This window comes from Salvelinus sp. IW2-2015, linkage group LG8, assembly GCF_002910315.2.
Source record: "Salvelinus sp. IW2-2015 linkage group LG8, ASM291031v2, whole genome shotgun sequence".
NCBI lineage: Eukaryota > Metazoa > Chordata > Actinopteri > Salmoniformes > Salmonidae > Salvelinus > Salvelinus sp. IW2-2015.
The window spans coordinates 46,227,608-46,248,313 of NC_036848.1; the positions used below are offsets into that span (position 1 = coordinate 46,227,608).

Consider the following 20,706-nt stretch of genomic DNA (forward strand, 5'->3'; position numbering starts at 1 on the left):
ACACAGACGGTAGGCAATTAAGGTCACAGTTATGAAACTTAGGACACTAAAGAGGCCTTTCTACTGACTCTGAAAAACACCAAAAGAAAGATACCCAGGGTCCCTGCTCATCTCGTGAACATGCCTTAGGCATGCTGCAAGGAGGCATGAGGACTGCAGATGTGGCCAGGCAATAAATTGCAATGTCCGTACTGTGAGACGCCTAAGACAGCGCTACAGGGAGACAGGACGGACAGCTGATCGTCCTCACAGTGGCAGACCACGTGCAACAACACCTGCACAGGATCGTGTACACTCAACATCACACCTGCGGGACAGGTACAGGATGGCAACAACAACTGCCCGAGTTACACCAGGAATGCACAATCCCTCCATCAGTGCTCAGACTGTCCGCAATAGGCTGAGAGAGGCTGGACTGAGGCTTGTAGGCCTGTTGTAAGGCAGGTCCTCACCAGACATCACCGTGTTACGGATACAAGTATCCTGTGTGTATTTCTTTTCTCCCTACTCACAGGTGACCATAATCATTCCCCAATCAGTCATCAATCAGTCGCTAATCAAGAGACACCTTGCCCTTTTCTCCTACCAATCACATTCCCTTTCCTGGTTTAAAAACCCTGTCAGTTGTTTTCCTCTGGAGCTCAATCTCTCTGTCAATGCCATATTCTGTAGATCCATTGTTGTTTAGCAACTACATGTCATCTGTTCCCACTTTAGTATAGTTTTGTTATGGTGTTTTGAGTGTTTCTTTGATAGTGGGAAAAGGGGGTAACCAGACAGTTCGCCCATGGGCATACACTACCGTAGGTAAACTTTGTTAAAAACACTAGTTAGAACTGGGTGGACCACCCACTGTATTTTTGGTGTAGTTAGCTGTTGGTGAAGTACGCTAGTCTAACTTAGGGGTATTTTTGAAATACTTATTATTTCTTTCCTTGGGCAGCTAGCCCCTTTTCCGTTGTGCTTGTAGAATAAACCCTGAGTGTTTGACGGTAATTAAGTTGTCTGTGTTATTTCGTTCTCACCGTTACTTTGTCACTGTTATAATTTGCGTGAGTTGTGTTACGGTCCCATCCCCTAATCCCCCCAGAACTGTCGGGCCAAAGGGATTCGTAACAACCCGGCAAACAACTGTACCAGACGCTATTACAGCGAACAACCTCAACATAGTCACGCTGGTCCCTTACGACAGAGGACTCGAGAAAAAGTGACTCTTCACCATGGAGCTATGCGTTCGCGGTTTCGTCTCACCAGGGTGATGGCCGGATTCGCGTTATCGTTGAAGGAATGAGTGTTACACCGAGGCCTGTACTCGGAGCGGGATCGATTTGGAGGTGGAGGTCCGTCATGGTCTGGGCGGTGTGTCACAGCATCATGGACTGAGCTTTTGTTCATTGCAGGCAATCTCAACGCTGATCGAATTCGCCTGGAATACCATCCGTTCATTCTGTCACCTGAGACCCCGCGTGTGCGTACCTCGCCTGGTGGCCTATAGCATCAGCCACGATGCCTCATCTTCCTTGCGCGTACGAGACTGAACAGCACTTACACGTTCACCGAACTGACCGCCAGAAGCATGGCATATGGGATACGTGCCAGCGCAGACCAATCTTAGCGCGCGCGACTAGTGTGCGTGACCCTTGGCACCTCGCAGCAGATCAGAATGGTTCTATACGTGAGGCTCTATGCTGAGCGCCATCGTGGGCCACGACGGAGGGAGTACGCCAGGCATCGTCAGAACGCAGATGAAGCACGGTCTGGAAGCACGTGTTGGAGTCGCAGGGTGAACGCGCTAAGGGCCATATGCCCCCAGAATAGTCTGGGAACTTGCAGGTGCCTCGGTGGAAGAGTGGGGTAACATCTCACAGCAAGAACTGGCAAATCTGGTGCAGTCCATGAGGAGGAGATGCACTGCAGTACTTAATGCAGCTGGTGGCCACACCAGATACTGACTGTTACTTTTGATTTTGACCCCCCCCCCTTTGCTCAGGGACACATTACTCCATTTCTGTTAGTCACATGTCTGTGGAACTTGTTCCGTTTATGTCTCAGTTTTTGAATCTTGTTATGTTCATATAAATATTTACACATGTTACGTTTGCTGAAAATGAATGCATTTGACAGTGAGAGGACATTTTTTTTTTTGCTGAGTTTATAATACGTATTGGAAAATGGTCTGGTGACGTGGACATATCCGGTATATCCCGAAAGAAAGAAATGATCTCACTTCATTTTAATAGAAAGTTTGCAAAAATAGACAAGATCTTGCTACAATGGAAAGGAAAATACATGTTTGTTTGTGGAAAAATCACTCGGATTAGCTCTTCAGTCATATCCCAGTTTATGAGAAAGAAATATTCAATTTTATTTTGAACGGCAATCCTGACCAAATTAAACGGGCCTACTTATATAATGAATATGAATTCGGAGGGCAGAAATGACTAAATATTAAAGCGTTAGACCTCTCACTAAAGGCTTCAGTCATACAAAAGTTATACTTGAAAGTGAATGCCAAGAGTGTGCAAAACTGTCATCAAGGCAAAGGGTGGCTTCTTTGAATAATCTCATATAACATATACTTTGATTTGTTWAATTTTTTTTTGGTTACTACATGATTTCATGTGTTTTTTCATAGTGTTGATGTCTTCACTATTATTCTACAATGTAGAAAATAGTCAAAGTAAAGAAAAACCCTTGAAGGAGTAGGTGTGTCCAAACTTTTGACTGGTACTGTAGCTCGCTAGCAAGCCTGCCAAGTTTGGCCAGTTAGCTTGGGTGCTTGGTTGGGACAAGCATGCATTGGCAGGCAAGCTGCAGAAGGACGAGGAGGCTACAATTCCCCATTGTTTATCAGTGCAAGTTTGACAGCTGAAAAAGATTGAGAGGTTTTATGTAATGTTTCTTTGTTAGATTTTAGCTCATCTTGCTCTGGCTAGCATTAGTTGTTGATCTTGTTGTTGTTGAGGTGCATAACTGAGGGAGAGAGAGCCTACCTTTTCATGGTTGTTTGATCAATAGGACTGTAAAGTTCCGAAGTGTAAGAGGACTCCTGTGGTGTTTACGTATTTGCAGAAATCCATTCATATGTATTTTGTGGCATTTGACGAATGCGTTCTAATGATCTAAAGTCGCACTGTTGCAACTGCCTGTAAACACACAATCCAGTTCAAAGTGAATGATGGCTTGTTTGTTATAAGGCCTACTGTAGCTCTGATTGGCTACAGCGCCCCGGTCTGTGTAGACTCCGGTCCTGGACAAGACATATGTTTGGTTTTGTTTACTGGAGTGTCTATTAATTGTCCAAAAGCACGGCCGCTTTCCCAAGATATATTTCTATAGAATTTTCTTAAATGGCTTAGAATACAGTGCATTCTGAAAGTATTCAGACCCCTTGACTTAAAATTGCTTAATGTTTTTCTTGTCATCAATCTACACAGAATACCCAATAATCCAAAGCAAAAACGTGTTTTTAGAAATATTACATTTACACAAGTGTTCAGAGCCTTTTACTCAGTACTTTGTTGAAGCAGCCTTGAGTCTTCTGGGGTATCACGCTACAAGCTTGGCACACCTGTATTTGGGGAGTTTCTCCCATAATTCTCTGCAGATCCTCTCAAGCTCTGTCAGGTTGGATGGGGAGTGTCGCTGCACAGCTATTTTCAGGTCTCTCCAGCGATGTTAGATCAGGTTCAAGTCTGGGCTCTGGCTGGGCCACTCAATGACATTCAGAGACTTGTCCTGAAGCCACCCCTGTCTTGTCTTGGCTGTGTGCTTAGGGTCGTTGTCCTGTTGGAAGGTGAACCTTCGCCTCAGTCTGAGGTCCTGAGCGCTCTGGAGCAGGTTTTCATCAAGGATCTCGCTGTACTTTGCTCCGTTGATCTTTCCCTCAATCCTGACTAGTCTTCCTGTCCCTGCTGCTGATAAACATCCCCACAGCGTGATGCTGCCACCACCATGCTTCACCGTAGGGAGGGTGCCAGGTTTCTTCCAGATGTGACGCTTTGCATTCAGGCCAAAGAGTTCCATCTTGGTTTCATCAGAACAGAGAATCTTGTTTCTCATGGTTTGAGAGTCCTTTAGGTGCCTTTTGTTAAACTCCACCTGATTGGTGGAGTGCTGCAGAGATGGTTGTCCTTCTGGAAGGTTCTCATCTCCACAGAGGGACTCTGGAGCTCTGTCAGAGTGACCATCGGGTTCTTGGTCACCTCCCTGACCAATACTCTACTCCCCCGATGGCTCAGTTTGGCYGGGCGGTCAGCTCTAGGAAGAATCTTGGTGGTTCCMAACTTCTTCCATTTAAGAATGATGGAGACCACTGTGTTCTTGGGGACCTTMAATGCTGCAGAAATGTTTTGTTACCCTTMCYCAGATCTGTGCCTCGACACAATCCTGTCTCGGAGCTCTCGCACAATTCCTTCGACCTCGTGGCTTGGTTTTTGCTCTGACATGCACTGTCAACTGTGGGACCTTTATCTATCTTCTGATGGCTTTGCCTATGGCTGACTTAGCTAGCTAGATTTGTCTCCCCAGAAACCAGCAAAGAAGAATCCTGATTGGATCTTTTTTTTCTCTTCAGTGTTAACCCTTTCCTTTCTAACAAAAACTGAAGAGATTAAATCAGAACATAGTTCATCAGAATATAATTATCATTGTTATATTATTATAATAATTTTTTTCAAAATCCTTAGGCCTTCTCTGAAGGCGTAGAAGGCCCATTGTTCCCTACTGTGTTTGGTTTAGTAATAATTTGTAGATTGGCTCTATTTGCCCTCAGCCTGCCTTTATTCACTATTCTGAATGTCTAAAGAATCCATATGTTATGAAACATTATTATGGTGGTAATTTGACAAAATTACAATCATGGTCTTGAATTGGACTCGCATCTTTCTGGTCTCGGTCTCGACTCGGTCTCGGACCCATTGTCCCCCTCTCGGTCTTGACTCGGACTCGATTTTCTCTGGTCTTGGTTTTGAATCGGTCTCGCTTTAGGTGGTCTCAAACACAACACTGCCTCCAATCCATCACACACACTTAATAAACCTCAACCCGCCTAGTCCGAGACACAGCCAGGTAGACTGACTGACTGGCTGGCTGACTTAGGCCAGCTGGAGCTCAAGCGAACACCTATCAACTCCCACTGAAGCACGTTAATGTCCTGACCCCCTTTCCCACTCCACATTCCCTCTCTTCCTCTCTTTCACTCACTGCTTTTCTTCCAACAGTCTCCCTCTTCCTGTCTTCATCATACTTCTCTTCACCCCGTTTTAGAATACTCTCTGTCTGTCTCTCCGTCTGTCTCTCTCCCTCTCTCTCTTGCAGTCTTGACAAATGACCCTACCAACTCTGTTTCTCTCTTATCCTCTTTTTCGGCTGTCTTTTGGACATTTGACATACTCTGGCAAGCAGGCGAGAGTTTTCTAAAGTCTTCAGGGGTTATGTAAACTCTTTTCCCTGGAGTTGGCCCGGAGCGCTGTTTGGCTGTAAGCGCAGGCGGGAGCTGCTGCCAAGCAGAGAGGAATGCTCTGCTCCAGAGAGGAATGCTCTGGCGGAACATCTAACTGGCACCTGGCCTAACCAGTCCAACTGGGCTGCAAGGGTTTCCTTCTCCCGTCTCTTCTCTCCTCTTGTCTGCCTCCCCCTCTCACTCACTCACACACACACACACACTCTCTCTCTCTCTCTCTCTCTTCTCTCTCTCTCTCTCTCTCTCTCTCTCTGTCTCTCTGTCTCTCTGTCTCTCTGTCTCTCTGTCTCTCTGTCTCTCTGTCTCTCTGTCTCTCTGTCTCTCTGTCTCTCTGTCTCTCTGTCTCTCTGTGTCTGTCTGTCTGTCTGACCTTTGTTCCTTTGTCTCATGCGCACACACTAAACATTCTCAAACTCACTCGTCTCACAGCAGTTGTGTTTTTTTGTAGCAATCTTAAATGAATCCCAACAATTATCACCCCCCTCTTATGTCTGTCTGTCTCAGAGATCATAGAGAAGGCAGGAGAGGAGGGTATTCCCGACCTGGTGACGGTCATGAGGAATCTGTCCTCAGAGAGCATCCCCAACCTGCCACCAGGGGGAGGCCTCGCCAGCAAGTAAGAGCCCCTCACTTTACTCAAATCTCTCTGCCTTCCCTGTAATCACACACAGTCATTAGACTCACATGGTGAATAGCTCCTATGTAAATGTCATCCTTGGGTAAATGGTTTAGTAATAAAAAGTTAGAGAATGAACGTATGGGCCATGTCAAGGAGTAAGAGGGATTGATTTGATTGCACTAGGTGGATTTGCTAGGTTAGTCCTAAACCTGTCATTCGTTTGAATTACTTMTTGACTTCTAGAGGGTGTGTTTACTTCTCTCACTGTGTGTGTGTTCACCACTCAGACGCAGTGTTATCGAAGTAGTGTACAACCGGCTGAACCCACACAGGGAAGTGGATGGGGTGAGTATCAGGATGCTCTTTTCTCAAATGTATTCTAGAACACATATTCCACTAATATATGTCTATATACATATTTGAACCTCTTTCATACCCCTGTCTTTCTTACAGTATGTTTTCCCCTCTCATCAGACTTAGCCCTACACTCGGCCTAGCCCTGCTGGATACTCCACTTTTGACTCCTTTTGCTCTGTCACTGACATTATTTTGTTGTCTAGCAGTCTTTAATAGAAAAATGTATTCATAGAGCACAAGCTACACACAAAAGACGTATCCATTCTGGAGCTCGGGGATGTCACAGCCACAGAACTAGAATGATCACTATTTCTATGGGCACAGCCCATCATTCTAGACGTATGCTGGTACTGAAATTTGGAAAACACGTTTGTTTTCATAATATTATTTTAAATAGTGTTGCACCATTTTTCTAGCACAATATAGACTAACCTTATACAATGTAAGCGTCAAACTTCCTTTCAACGCCCAGCATTTAAATCAAATCAAATTGTATTTGTCATTTATTTGCTTCAACCACCGGCTTTTATTAGAGACTGGTGTTTATTTGCTAAAATGTGGAATGATGTTTTCTTCAAACATGATAAAGGTATTACAGTTGTGGCCCGATTGTTGTGGCCAAATAATAACATATTCTGTAGATTAGAACCAGCAGGGCAGAAATGGGACAGTCAACGAAAGCAAGACACGTCGGGGACAGGTTTTTTTCCTTCTKCTTATGTCTTTATACAGTCTAAGATGAAGTTGTCCCTACACAGACTGAGAATCAATCAATCAAATGTATTTTATATAGCCCTTTTTACATCATCAGTTATTGTTGATAGATGCCCAAACAGCAAGCAGTGCAGAGGCAGAAGCACAGTGGCTAGGAAAAAACAACCCTGCAGGTGTGATTTAGGGGCAACATTATTCTACATCCAGAAACTCATAAGAACCATCTATTTCTATGGGAATCTGTTCCACCCCATTTCCAAACCCAAACCTCTTCATATAATCATTCCCACATGCATGCAATGCTGTGATACTAACACACAGTAGCAGTCCTCTCCATGGATGACACCCAGTCCCATCAATAACACCTAACATCTATAACCCATTATCTTATGCATGACTAGTAGATTCTGTCCAGCTGCCAAAATGCTACTGGCTGTGCTGTGTGCAGATGTTTGACTCATGATGATGATGATGTCATGTCCTCTGATGGTTTGGTTGATATAGAGCAGCTGCATGGTGGTGGGGAAGGTGCATGACATGCTGTGGCCTTGCTGTATAACAGTCTGACCGTATGTATTCTGGCACACTGAGACCCCTAGGGCCTTGTGTGGGCTGAAGTCTATGATGGGGATGCCTGTGTGAGGACATGAACTGGATACATAACTATTGATTTGCGTGTGTGTTGGAGTTATGACAACTGATCCAGGGTTTGGGTTCTGAAACGGGACCCTCCAGACCGTGTGTGTTTCTGTGTGTATCCTGTTGGATAGTGTGCTGTACTAGGTGCATGGGATTGGCCCTTTGACTCTCCTGTGATATCTTGTGGTGTCTTGGTTTGTCTTGTGTAAAGAGAGCTTGCGGTCTTTGCGCGCCCTTAGCAAAGAATGGGTGTTTGTGTGTCTGTTTAAATCTTATACACACACACACCTGCTCTCCCTCTCTTCCTTGTTGCCCCTACTTCTTTCTCTGATACTGACATCATAGAAAACAACTTAAGACTTGTCTGTGTAACGTAGCAAGACGTCTACACACACACTTTTATATGGAGGCACACACATTCAAAACAAGTGTGCGCATGTCCTCAGATAATCTCATACTTTACACACTCTTGATAGACACTGAGGGTTAGCTGGTGCATACTTGTAGATCTAACTGTGTGTTCACTCTGATTAATGCAGCCCTCCTGTATCATTTGGTAAGTTCACACATACAAATACATTCCTACAGTACTCATGCCCCCTTTACCCTTAACTCTTTGCTCAGTAGTGTCGCCTTCAGGTAAAGTGTTCAAATTGGCACATTCTTAATCTGACTTGTTTTATAGGCTGCCTCCTTTGGGGATGTACCAGATGTGATTGTCGAGCACTTCAGGAGAGGTGCTCATCTCTGAGATCTGGGGAGCGATCCCTGCTTGTCTCCTTGGAGTGGAGTTGGTTTTGTTGTGTAGGGGGCCATTTTGGATTGGTGTGACGTAAACAAGCCAGGACTGTCWATGATGAGGAGTCTGTCATTAGGTATTATGGATTTACTTGTCATGCTGTTTCTAACAATGTATTTTCTCTTCTTTCACTTTGCCTCTCCTCTACTCCATCTCTCTCTCTCTTGCCGTCCCACAGACTGGAGCAGACCTTGAGGACCCCTGGTAACTGGCCATCAGAACTGCCTGTTCCTACAACGGGACTCCTTTATACACAAGACATCTTTGCTCACTTTATTCCTTTTTATTTTTCCTACGATACCAAGAGATCGGTTGGACCATAAACGACGATTTTAAAAAATCACACAAAAAATCAGTTAACACACAACACAAAGGATTGCAAAACATTTTTGATTAAAAAAGGGTGTTTAAAAAGCACTCGTACATCTGAGCTGTCTTTGCTGCAGGTGCATGCTAACAATGGAATAACATGAGAAAAAAGAAGAAACCCGCACACGTTAGAGCTTTGTTGAAGGCCTTGAGGCCGATACGTAAAGCTTAATAAAGAGCAGCGATACTAGCAAGAGTAGTGTGCAGGTTTCTTCTTTTTTCTAATGTTAAAAAAGGGGGGAAAGAAAGACTGCGATGGTAGTATAAACGATGTATACAAAATATATATACTAGACAAATTAAGACTTGTTGTTTTTTTTCCTTTTTATAGCTTTTTTGTGGTTTTTCTTTTTGTGCTGATGAAGAGACACGAGGGCCGTAGTTGGGACATTTTGTGGCCCATCCCTGTGCAGTCTGGGGTGCCTTTTTCCCCATCGCTGAGGATGGAGGAGCTAGCTGTTAACTGACCAGGCCCCAAGTCCCTGCTTCCAGACACAAGGGGCCCTACAGAGGACCACCACTGGGTCAGGGACTCACTTGCCTGTGGCTGCCTGGCTGGACATTGCTACTGGGATTTCAGATAGACAAACCCAAATGTGTGGACAGGATAGGAGTGACTGGCTGCATTCTATGGCATTACTTGTGTGGAAGGGTTTGGAGACTGACCGCTTTTTGCACCTTTTCCCCTCACCTTTTCTCTCCAACCAACAACAGAAAAACAACGGAGACCCAGCTAATGTTTGCATTGACAGACACTGCCTAAACTTCAACCATTTCACTTCCATAAGCTTTCTAGCCTGCTGTTGATCAAGAAAAATTTAAAATATATATCAAATCCATATATTTTTGATTTATGTAAAAAAAAAACTTTTAAAAAACGTGTCAGATGTGGCCTACTGTGTGTGTGTAAAGATGAGGAAGTTGCTGGTTTGTTGACTTTAGGAGTCAAGCAGAGATCTTGATTGACACGTGAGGAGATCTACGTGTGTGTGTGGGGGTGTGTACAAACCAGCCGCCCAAGGACTGGGTTTTTGTGCTAAAGGGATTCTAACTGCCCAACAAAGCCTCACTACTCATTTCTCCTTGCACTTCTCTCTCTTTAGATTATCCTATGTTCTGTCTTTCCTCACCCTCTCCTTAAAATGCAGAAACGGACTCTTGCAACAACTTGCCTTTTATTAGATTTTTCTCGGATAATATTATTAAGTGTGTTCTTTTTTCGTTTAGCAATTTCAAATTTCTAGGCAATGATGACGTTCACCTTTTAGTTTATTTTTCAAATGCCGTGTTAATAGTGTAATATGGTTGTTCCATTGCGTTCTCTAAATTTCAATAGAAATTGCTTGTATGAAAAAATGAAACTGATTAAATGTGTTAAAAGGAGAAGTCAAGCATGATTTAGTGTGCCGGTGAGGTGGCTCTCGGCCCAGGTTTCTGGCTTGGCTATGATCTGGTACACAAGCCTTGGTGCCATGTGACTTAGGTACTTGAATGTTGGGTGTGGTTCTATTTTTGCAATATTGATTTTCATGAGATAATAAATGTAAAAAATTGGGGGGGGTTTAAGATTTTTTTAGCTGTGCATGTTTTGTGTTGGAGGAATGCGTGGTGTGGGATGGGGGTCAGACGGGTGGGGTGGGGGTCCTGGTTAATGGGTATGTTTAAGCTATAGTAGACACTGGGTTAAGAGGGTGTGGGGCTGCTTTGAATGTAATTCACCTTCACACTACCCTGCACAGGCTGAGCGGAGGCTACAGATGCTTTCCTCCCCCTGGTTATTTGATGACAGAACTTACCCTGGCATTTAGTTTTCATTGGAATATATAGGCTATAGAGTCCCACGTGGGGTTATATTAATACGATCTTTATTCTCATCTTCCTCCCTAACTGGAGCAATGTGCTGGCCCCGCCCCCTATTACTAACTGTAATGATTGAAAAATAAGAATGTTTGTGATGTTTTGGGGGCTGGAAATGAACTTGGTGATTTAGTGCCCATGTTATTCATCCTGATTTTCCTTTTATCTTTTTTTGTGTATCTACAAGTATTGACATATAGAATGGTGATCATTTCCACATTTTATTTATTCCTGATTTTAGCCTTTAACATGAGAGGTGCTGTATTTGAGAATGGTATGCGGTTATGATGTGTGGCAGGGTTTGCCCCGCCCCCTCTGCATGGTCACCTGAGTGAAGAGGGGTTCAGGGGTCAATCGTGGGTTTAAACCATACCTCCTGATAGTTCCCAATATAACATTGTGATGTTTCAGACCATACCGTGAGCATAATCTTCAATAAAGGATGGATACATTTAGATGAAATTACTATGCTCTGTGTGTTATCTTTCAGTCCTGCATGGGTGTATATACACACACACACACACACACATACACACACAATGTAGAGTTGGGATATTGGGTTGTTCTGTTATCAAACTGATAAGATGGTGACTTTATATGAATGACATCTGTTTTGTCATAGTGTTTATAGTAGTTGTGCCAGAAGAAATTGCACATAAATCATAATCTAAAGATGTATCACTCACAATTCTAATCTTCTGATTCTAGGGAAATGTGGTTGCATTCAGTCTTAACGTTAACTCGATGTATTCAAGCTCATTGCATTCAAACCAACAAATACAGCAAGAGGATAATCTCTGACCACACGTTTACAACTCTCCAATTTCCCACATTCCGTGGGGGTTGTACTATGGACCCTGTGACTAGTGCTACCTTTTATAGTGTTGTTTGAACGAATGATTACAAGGAGTCAGTTGCTCTCAACAAAGGATTTAGAAGTAGACAGGCACATGTTCCTAGACATGAGCTCCGGTACAACCAACGGCAGCCGTATGGAACTGGGGGAGTGCATCCGAAACACGGGCTTCCATGAGGATGACGAGGCAGAGGATGCTGTTGGTGGAGACGAAGAAAACAGGACTTCGACGGTCAGGATGTCCCCGGGCAAAGAGGAGGATACTTATACCCAAATCAAACCTTACGCGGGCATGCCTAAAGAGGTCCTGCTTTTATATTCAGTCCAAGCTCGCTACCGACTGCCCCGGGAGATCCTGTTCTGGCTGACCATTGTGTGCACCTTGGCGCTGGTCGCACTGACCATCACGGTGATCGTTATATCGCCCCGTTGCCTCAGCTGGTGGCAGTCCTCTCCTGTGTACCAGATATACCCACGTTCCTTCAAGGACTCAGACAGCGATGGTATCGGAGACCTCAAAGGTAGTATATTCAAATTCTTCMGAGTAGCCTATTTTCTTGTAGCCTACTTGGTGTTCGTATTCATTCCTAATTCATAAAACTTTGGGTAGCACGGTGAGCACTATCCAACTCCTATGAATTATGGTGCATATTAGTAGGCCTATGGCTATACCATTATATTTGATGAGTCTATTTAAGARCATAATGAGTGCTTTCATGGAGTCATTACCGCCGGGTATTGAAGTCAGGGGATTGTTGTTCCTGCTTTGAATTGCACTTGTTTTACGCATCACTCGTTTTATAGGCTTACATTAGGTGGTCATTAACATCAGTCTCCAAACATCCCCTCATATTTCCCATAATCAAGGATACATAACATCCTGAGCAACAAACCCGTTACAGGCCCAATACTCTTACTGTAGCCTCTATTAGAACTACCACAGCTCCAGCTAAGAGATCTGGTCCTTTATGGTACAGTAGATATTGGGCTCCTGAGTGGCGCAGTGGTCTAAGGCACTGCATCTCAGTGCTAGAGGTGTCACCAGACACCCTGGTTCGAATCCAGGCTGTATAACAACCGGCCGTGATTGGGAGTCTCATAGGGCGGCGCACAATTGGCCTAGCGTCGTCCGGGTTTGGCCGGTGTAGGCCGTCATTGTAAATAAGAATTTGGCTTTCCCCCTTAGCCGGAGAGTTAATGGTTCAAGCCCAACCTTGGATATTGCACAATAACTATATAGATAAGATGGGTCACAATCAGATACATTTATTTCATACACTAACATTATTTAGAATCACCCTGTGTAGTGTCAAATTTCAGAAAGCTGAGGATTACGTGTGTCAGAGTTCTAAGGTTCATGCACGGTCATTTAGTTTAGCCACTGTTGATTAACGTTGCTGCACCGTATGTTCAGGCATCTTGGATAAACTGGATCACTTTCAGTACCTGAACATCAAGGCCATCTGGATCAGTCCGTTCTACAAGTCTCCCATGAAGGACTTTGGCTATGATGTGGAAGACTTTAGAGACATCGATCCACTCTTTGGCTCCATGCAAGACTTTGATGAACTCCTCGCTGCCATGCATGACAAAGGTGAGCAATTTGGACAAAATATGTATATTTTAATAACTGTAGTAGTAGTACAATTCCTCACTTATTTTCCACCGCTCTCCTAAGTGTCACCTTTGACCTCTCTTCCCCCAGGGTTGAAGTTGATCATGGATTTTATCCCTAACCATACCAGTGACACGCACCAGTGGTTCAACCTCAGCAGTAGTGGACATGCACAGTACAAAGACTACTATATCTGGGCCAACTGCAATACTACCCACGCCCCCAACAACTGGGTGAGGATCATTTTCACTCTGTCATTGATTATTATAATTTAAGTTCTATTTGTAGAGGGATGACCAGACCAGAGTATTAACCAAATAACTGTACTCCCCTGTGTGTGTGTGTGTGTGTGTGTGTGTGTGTGTTCGACCCAGGTGAGTGTGTTTGGGAACTCCTCCTGGACGTATGTTGAGGAGAGGCAGCAGTGTTACTACCACCAGTTCCTCAAGGAGCAACCCGACCTCAACTTCCGCAACCCACATGTTCGGAGAGAGATGACTGTAAGATATTGCTCATGCACACACACAATATGTGGCCGATTTAAAGACCTGTTCCGAACTTTGGCGACTAGTAAGTATTTTTGAAACCTCTCGCTTTGGGCTGGATGTGTCTGTGTAGTTCATACATGCATCATCTATGAGCAGAATTACTGTGTTACCTCAATTAGCCACAAAATCCCTAGTTTGAAAGCGACAAGTTTTTTGGAAGCTGTGCTGCGCCATTTTCCCTACATTTCCCCCCACRTGGGCCAGCCCTAGAACCCAAACAATTACAGTTGTAGACAATGAGCTTCAGCCCCTTGCCATTTAAGTGACAGCTAGCAAGATACAAACAGCAGAGCGAGRGCAATGACATGGTGCACGTATCTGCACATATGTGACGTAGTACGCAATTTTCAGGGACCACTTTTGGCTCATGAGCGCTACTTTCAGAACTACTGGCAAAAAAGTATACAAAATAATCTCTTTAATCAAATAATTATACATGTATCATGCTATATACATGATTTATTCCCTAGCTATAAGACCCAGTTTCCCAGGAATGGTAAAGAGAGAGAGAGGGGAGGGCTGAGTGATGAATGAGAGTGAGAGTGGCTTAGCCCTGTTTTAGGTGATGATTGACGTGCTGTGTGAATGAGGAAGAGAGAGGAGTTGTTTTCAGCCCCATTCACCCCCTCTAGTCTGTTCTCACGTGAGTCTACCTAGGCCGGGGTAAGAGGGAGTCTGGTGTCCCACTCATGTCACAGAGAAGCCTTTATACTCAGTTAGCTGGCATAGTAAGGCTTACCTGAGAGAAAATAATCCAGGCCATCTCCTATGCAAGTAAAAAACAGTGGGATCTCAGCAGCCTTTACCAATGTGTTGCTACAGTTGCTGTGGTTATTGATTTATGTTTTATCCTCTGTTTTAGTGGCCAGGTTACTCATTATCTCTGAGTAGTTACTATGGTTTTTACAACTGGAGACAGAGTCAGAGAGCCCAAAGTGCAGGACACGGACCATGTGTAACCAGTGGATGCCTGTGTTTTATCTATTGATGAGTGACTAGGTGTGTCAAATGACATCTGTGGACCTTAGTTATGAGAACAAGCAGACATTATACTGGACATGACTTGAGTTACAATCAATACATTCATGTTGAAATAACTATCATATGTACACTGAACAAAAACATAAACGCAACATGCAACAATTTCAAAGATTTTTACAGAGTTACAGTTCATATATGGAAATTAGTCAATTGAAATAAACGCCATACATGCTGTCTCCCATTTGCCCGGTACAGTTGAAACCGGAATTAATATGTGAAGAGCACACTAATCCAGMGTGCCAGTGGCCATAGAAGGTGAGCATTTTCCCACTGAAGTTGGTTACGATGCAGAACTGCAGTCAGGTTAAGACCCTGGTAAGGACGATGAGCATGCAGATGAGCTTCCCTGAGACGGTTTCTGAAAGTTTGTGCAGAAATTCTTTGGTTGTGCAAACCCACAGTTTCATCAGCTGTCTGGGCGACTGGTCTCAGATGATCCAGCAGGTGAAGATGCCAGATGTGGAGGTCTTGGGCTAGTGTGGTTGTATGTGGTCTGCATTTGTGAGGCTGGTTGGACATACTGCTAAATTCTCTAAAACGGTATTGGAGAGGCGGCTTATGGTATAGAAATGAATATTAAATTCTCTGGCAACAGCTCTGGTGGACATTCCTGCAGTCAGCATGCCAATTGCATGCTTCCTCAAAACTTGAGACATCTGTGGCATTGTGTTGTGACTCAAAACTGCCACATTTAGTGACCTTTTATTGTCCCAGCACAAGGTGCACAAGTGTAATGATCATGCTGTTTAATCAGCTTCTTCATATGCCACACCTGTCAGGTGGATGGATTATCTTGGAAAAGGACAATTCTCATGAACAGGGCTGTAAGCTTTCTGTGAGTATGCACAATTTCTGCAGTGTTTTATTTCAACTCATGAAACATGGGAACAACACTTTACATGTTGCATTTATATTTTTCGTTCAGTATATACAGTTGAAGTCGGAAATTACATACACTTATGTCGAGTCATTAAAACTCGTTTTTCAACCACTCCACACATTTTTTGTTAACAAACTATAGTTTTGGCAAGTCGGTTAGGACATCTACTTTGTGCAGACACAAGTAATTTTTCCAACAATTGTTTACAGACAGATTATTTCACTATAATTCACTGTATCACAATTCCAGTGGGTCAGAAGTTTACATACACTAAGTTGACTGTGCCTTTAAACAGCTTGGAAAAATCCAGAAAATGATGTCATGGCTTTAGAAGCTTCTGATAGGCTAATTGACATCATTTGAGTCAATTGAAGGTATTCAAGGCCTTCCTTCACACTCAATGCTTGACATCATTGGAAAATCAAAAGAAATCAGCCAAGACCTCAGAAGAAAAATTGTCTGGTTCATCCTTGGGAGCAATATCCAAACGCCTGAAGGTATCACGTCATCTGTACAAACAATAGTATAAACACCATGCACCCACGCAGCCGTCATACCGCTCAGGAAGGAGATGCGTTCTGTCTCTAAGAATTAATGTACTTTGGTGCAAAAAGTGCAAATCAATCCCAGAACAACAGCAAAGGACCTTGTGAAGATGCTGGAGGAAATAGGTACAAAAGTATCTATATCCACAGTAAAACGAGTCCTATATCGACATAACCTGAAAGGCCGCTCAGCAAGGAAGAAGCCACTGCTCCAAAACTGGCATAAAAAAGCCAGACTATGGTTTGTTAACTGTACATGGGGACAAAGATCATACTTTTTTGTAGAATGTTCTCTGGTCTGATGAAACAAAAATAGAACCGTTTGGCCATAATGACCATTGTTATTTTTGGAGGAAAAAGGGGGACGCTTGCAAGCCGAAGAACACCATCCCAACCGTGAAGTACGGGGGTGGCAGAATCATGTTGTGGGGTTGCTTTGCTGCAGGAGGACTGGTGCACTTCACAAAATAGATGGCATCAGAGGGAGGAAATTATGTGGATATATTGAAGCAAGACATCAGTCAGGAAGTTAAAGCTTGGCCGCAAATGGTTCTTCCAAATGGACAATGACCCCAAGCATACTTCCAAAGTTGTGGCAAAATGGCTTAAGGACAACAAAGTCAAGGTATTGGAGTGGCCATCACAAAGCCCTGACCTCAATCCTATAGAACATTTGTGGCAGAACTGAAAAAGCATGTGCAAGCAAGGAGGCCTACACAACCTGACTCAGTTACACCAGCTCTGTCAGGAGGAATGGGCAAAATTCACCCAAATTATTGTGGGAAGCTTGTGGAAGGCTACCCAAAAACGTTTGACCCAAGTTAAACAATTTAAAGGCAATGCTAGCAAATACTAATACGAGTGTATGTAAACTTCTGACCCACTGGGAATGTGATGAAAGAAATAAAAGCTGAAATAAATCATTCTCTCTACTATTATTCTGACATTTCACATTCTTAGGATCACCATTTTATTTTAACTGACCTAAGACAGGGAATTTTTACTGGAATTAAATGTCAGGAATTGTGAAAAAAAACAGAGCCCTGCTTTCTTCACCCTGCAGATGTTCTATGTGATTTTAAAAGCCATAGGCGCTGTATAACTGCTTCCGTTCATCTCTCTCTTCAGGAGATCGTTCGTTTCTGGCTGGAGAAGGGAGTGGATGGGTTCCGTATGGATGCTGTGAAGCACATCCTAGAGGCCAAGCATCTGAGGGATGAGCCCCAAGTGGACCCACAACAAGATCCTGTAAGCCTCCTCATTTCAGCCCATATACCTCTCTGATCGTGGGGTAGGCTGTACCAGATTTCCCCCCTGATCACTCTTGTGAATTAGTTACTTCATCACAGAGTAATAGCATGGGCATACTATAACGGGCTACCAGATTGTTCAGCATAGGGGAATGAACTTTCCCCTGGAGAGAACGAGAGGCCAGGCTTTCTGATAGGCTACGTTCTCACAGGGAAGGGATTAATAGGAGCATATTTCTCTGGATTTGAGAGTCAACATTATTTTCCTCATTCGGCACAATTACACCAAGCCTCAGCGGTAGCACAGTAACTAGAGAAGAATTGTGCAGGAAGTAACTTCCACTGATACCATCTCTCCCGCCTTCTCTGGCCCTGGTTCTCTTCTTTCCTCCCCTCTATTACCCCTTTCAGGATACAATTGACACAGAGTTTGAGCTCCACCATGACTACACCACCACCCAGTTAGGGCTGCATGATATCCTGCAGGCCTGGAGGGGAGAAATGGACGTCTACAGTAGAGAGCCAGGCCGATATAGGTATCCCACTATCCATTTCACCTTCCATAATTTGTCAGTAACGCTTTATACATGTGTAATACTGCTGTTATTACTCCAGTAATAACATTGTTATAAACATGTTGTACATCGTACTACCTAGGTATAATGGAAACTTAATATCAAGTGCTACAGATTTTTCATATTCTGACTCACCTTGAAGTAAGTGGTATATTTCAATTTGTATTGTCCTAACTTCCAACAGGTTTATGGTAGCTGAGTCCTATGACTATGAGGAGACTGACAAGACCATGATGTACTATGGGACACCCTATGTTAAAGAGAGCGACTTCCCTTTCAACTTCTATCTGATGGACCTGCCAACTAATCTGACTGGAACTGGGGCTCAAGGCCTGGTCAATCTGTGGATGGCCAACATGCCAGTGGGGAAATGGCCAAACTGGGTGGTAAGTGGTTAGAAAAACAGAACTTGTCAACATCAGACATGTAAAAATGCAGTTTAACATTGAGATAGCAGATATAAAGCTGTATTGATAAGAATTGCACATCAAAAACAGCATTTCCCCCTGAGGAATGGCTCCGTTGTCTTTAGGTTGGGAACCACGATAAACCTCGTATCTCCTCCAGTGTTGGCCAGGAGTACATTAAAGTGATCAACATGCTACTGCTCACCCTGCCCGGCACACCCACCACTTACTATGGAGAGGAGATAGGCATGGTGAACATCAATGTGACCATTGACGAGATCCAGGACCCCTTTGGAAAGTTTAACCCTGTAAGTGTACCGAACCTGGAATGCATTCACTTAAGTAAAATGTTTTGAACGTTGATAGACATTTCATGGCTGAACATTCTGTAACATTGCATTGTATTGAACAAGCCCTTGGTCTACAGTAGGATCAGTGATCAACCTGTTCTGGGCCTGCTTGTACAACAGTCAACATCCAGGACTATAATGCTGACACATGTGCCTGTTCCATACTGTAGAATGCCAGTCGTGACCCTCAGAGGTCCCCCATGCAGTGGAGTGATGGGTCGAATGCTGGTTTCAGTGATGCCAATCATACCTGGCTGCCTTTGCACCCACACCACACAACAGTTAATGTGGAGGTAGAGTACACTCCTCTTTTAGTGATGAGATCTGGGATACACTTCTGAGTGAAACAGTTATGAGCGCAGTGTAACATTGAAACAACAGTCTCTCCAGGATTCCGTGTTCACAATTTTTTTGTGTGCAAAATCAACAATTCCCTGCATATTAACGTTTTATATTTTAGTCATTTAGCACAGGGTTTCCCAAAGTCGGTCCTGGGGCCTCAGCCCCATTCAAAAAACCAACTCATCAACAAGCTTTGATGATTTGAATCAGCTGTGTAGCGCTAGGGCAAAAACCAAAACGTGCACCTGGGGGGGACCGAGTTTGGGAACGTTGATTTAGCAGACGCTCTTATCCAGAGCGACTTACAGGAGTAGTTAGAGGTAAGTGCCTTAAGGGCACAGACAGATGTTTTACCTAGTTGGCTCAGGGATTCGAACCAGCAAACTTTCAGTTACTGGCCCAATGCTCTTAACCGCTAGGCTACCTGCCACCCCTATTATGAAAGGGCATGCTAATTTGACCAATCACTGCACCATTTCTGCATTAAACAGGCAAATCGTCACAATATTGTCACATAAAAATGACCCATTRCCGCAGTACAAAAAGAGGCATCGCAATTTCAACCAATCATTGCACATTTACTGCATGGTATGGTTCAATCAAGCCACACGGCAACAAACTTTTCCCCTCGTCAGCGCATTTCCGCGACAAATTGGACAAAATCATTGCATATCACCATGCAAAATGTCAGAATYGCTGCAGCAAAATCAAGCAGTTTTGCCCACAAATACAGTATCACGAAAACCTGGTGGGACTGAAAAGAACAGTATTATGAGGTTGTCTATATAGTAGTTCACTGTCATCGGATTGATACTATCAATTCTCTATTATATTCTCCATGCCCTCTCCAGGCTCAACAGAAAGACAGCGGGTCAGTTCTGTCTCAGTACCGGGCCCTGAGTCTCCTGCGACAGGCCCAGCTGCCTCTCCATCGGGGTTGGATGTGCTACATCTGGAGCGACGCGGATGTCTTTGCCTTTCTGAGGGAGATAGACGGCCTGGACAAGGCCTTCCTCGTGGTGCTCAACTTTGGAGCAGACTCTGTTATAAACCTCTCGGCCATAACAGAGCTGCCGGAGCAGCTAACACTTCATATGAGCACCAAGCAGGAAAACTATGGGATGCCGGTGATTAAATCTAAAATTTCCACGGCGCGAGGGGAGGGGCTGCTACTTGAGTACTCCACCCACATGCGGTTCAACCCTGGCCACGCCTCCCAGTGTTTTGTCTCAGAGAAGGCCTGCTACCTGGGAGTCTTGGACATTCTGTATAAGTGCTGAGTACTGCAGCCTCAGAGTGGGAGGAGAAATCACCATGTCCTCGACAATCAAATGTGTTATGATGAGACTGGCTGTGATTGAGTCAGTGTATGTTCAAATAAATTGACTGTTTGTTCAAAATGTTTATTTGTTCTCATTAAAAACAGCATTCATTTTCCAAATGTCATTCTCTTCTCACCACAAATATGCAGATGAAACA

General features: G+C 43.9%; 2 protein-coding genes across 6 annotated transcripts in view; both read left to right on the top strand.

The window, feature by feature from the left end:
• ppm1ba (protein phosphatase, Mg2+/Mn2+ dependent, 1Ba) overlaps positions 1-11,280 on the top strand; it is a 44,726-nt gene extending 33,446 nt beyond the window's left edge. For 2 of the 5 annotated variants that reach the window (XM_023993560.1, XM_023993559.1), the window contains 3 exons: positions 5,969-6,080; positions 6,371-6,428; positions 8,771-11,280. In XM_023993560.1, coding sequence (XP_023849328.1) covers positions 5,969-6,080; positions 6,371-6,428; positions 8,771-8,800 — 200 coding nt within the window. In that variant the 3' untranslated portion in view covers positions 8,801-11,280. Of the gene's footprint in view, positions 1-5,968; positions 6,085-6,370; positions 6,429-8,332; positions 8,350-8,770 lie in introns of those variants that run through there. The other 3 variants (XM_023993561.1, XM_023993562.1, XM_070444962.1) reach the window with 3 other exon arrangements.
• A 418-nt stretch (positions 11,281-11,698) lies between these two features.
• On the top strand, positions 11,699-20,627 carry slc3a1 (solute carrier family 3 member 1). Its single transcript, XM_023993563.2, has 10 exons — positions 11,699-12,195; positions 13,089-13,268; positions 13,380-13,522; positions 13,664-13,789; positions 17,432-17,551; positions 17,965-18,089; positions 18,313-18,514; positions 18,661-18,843; positions 19,056-19,178; positions 20,079-20,627. Exons 1-10 carry the CDS (start codon positions 11,715-11,717, stop codon positions 20,505-20,507), a joined length of 2,112 nt encoding a protein of 703 aa, XP_023849331.1. The 5' UTR covers positions 11,699-11,714; the 3' UTR covers positions 20,508-20,627.
• Positions 20,628-20,706: the final 79 nt, after the last annotated feature.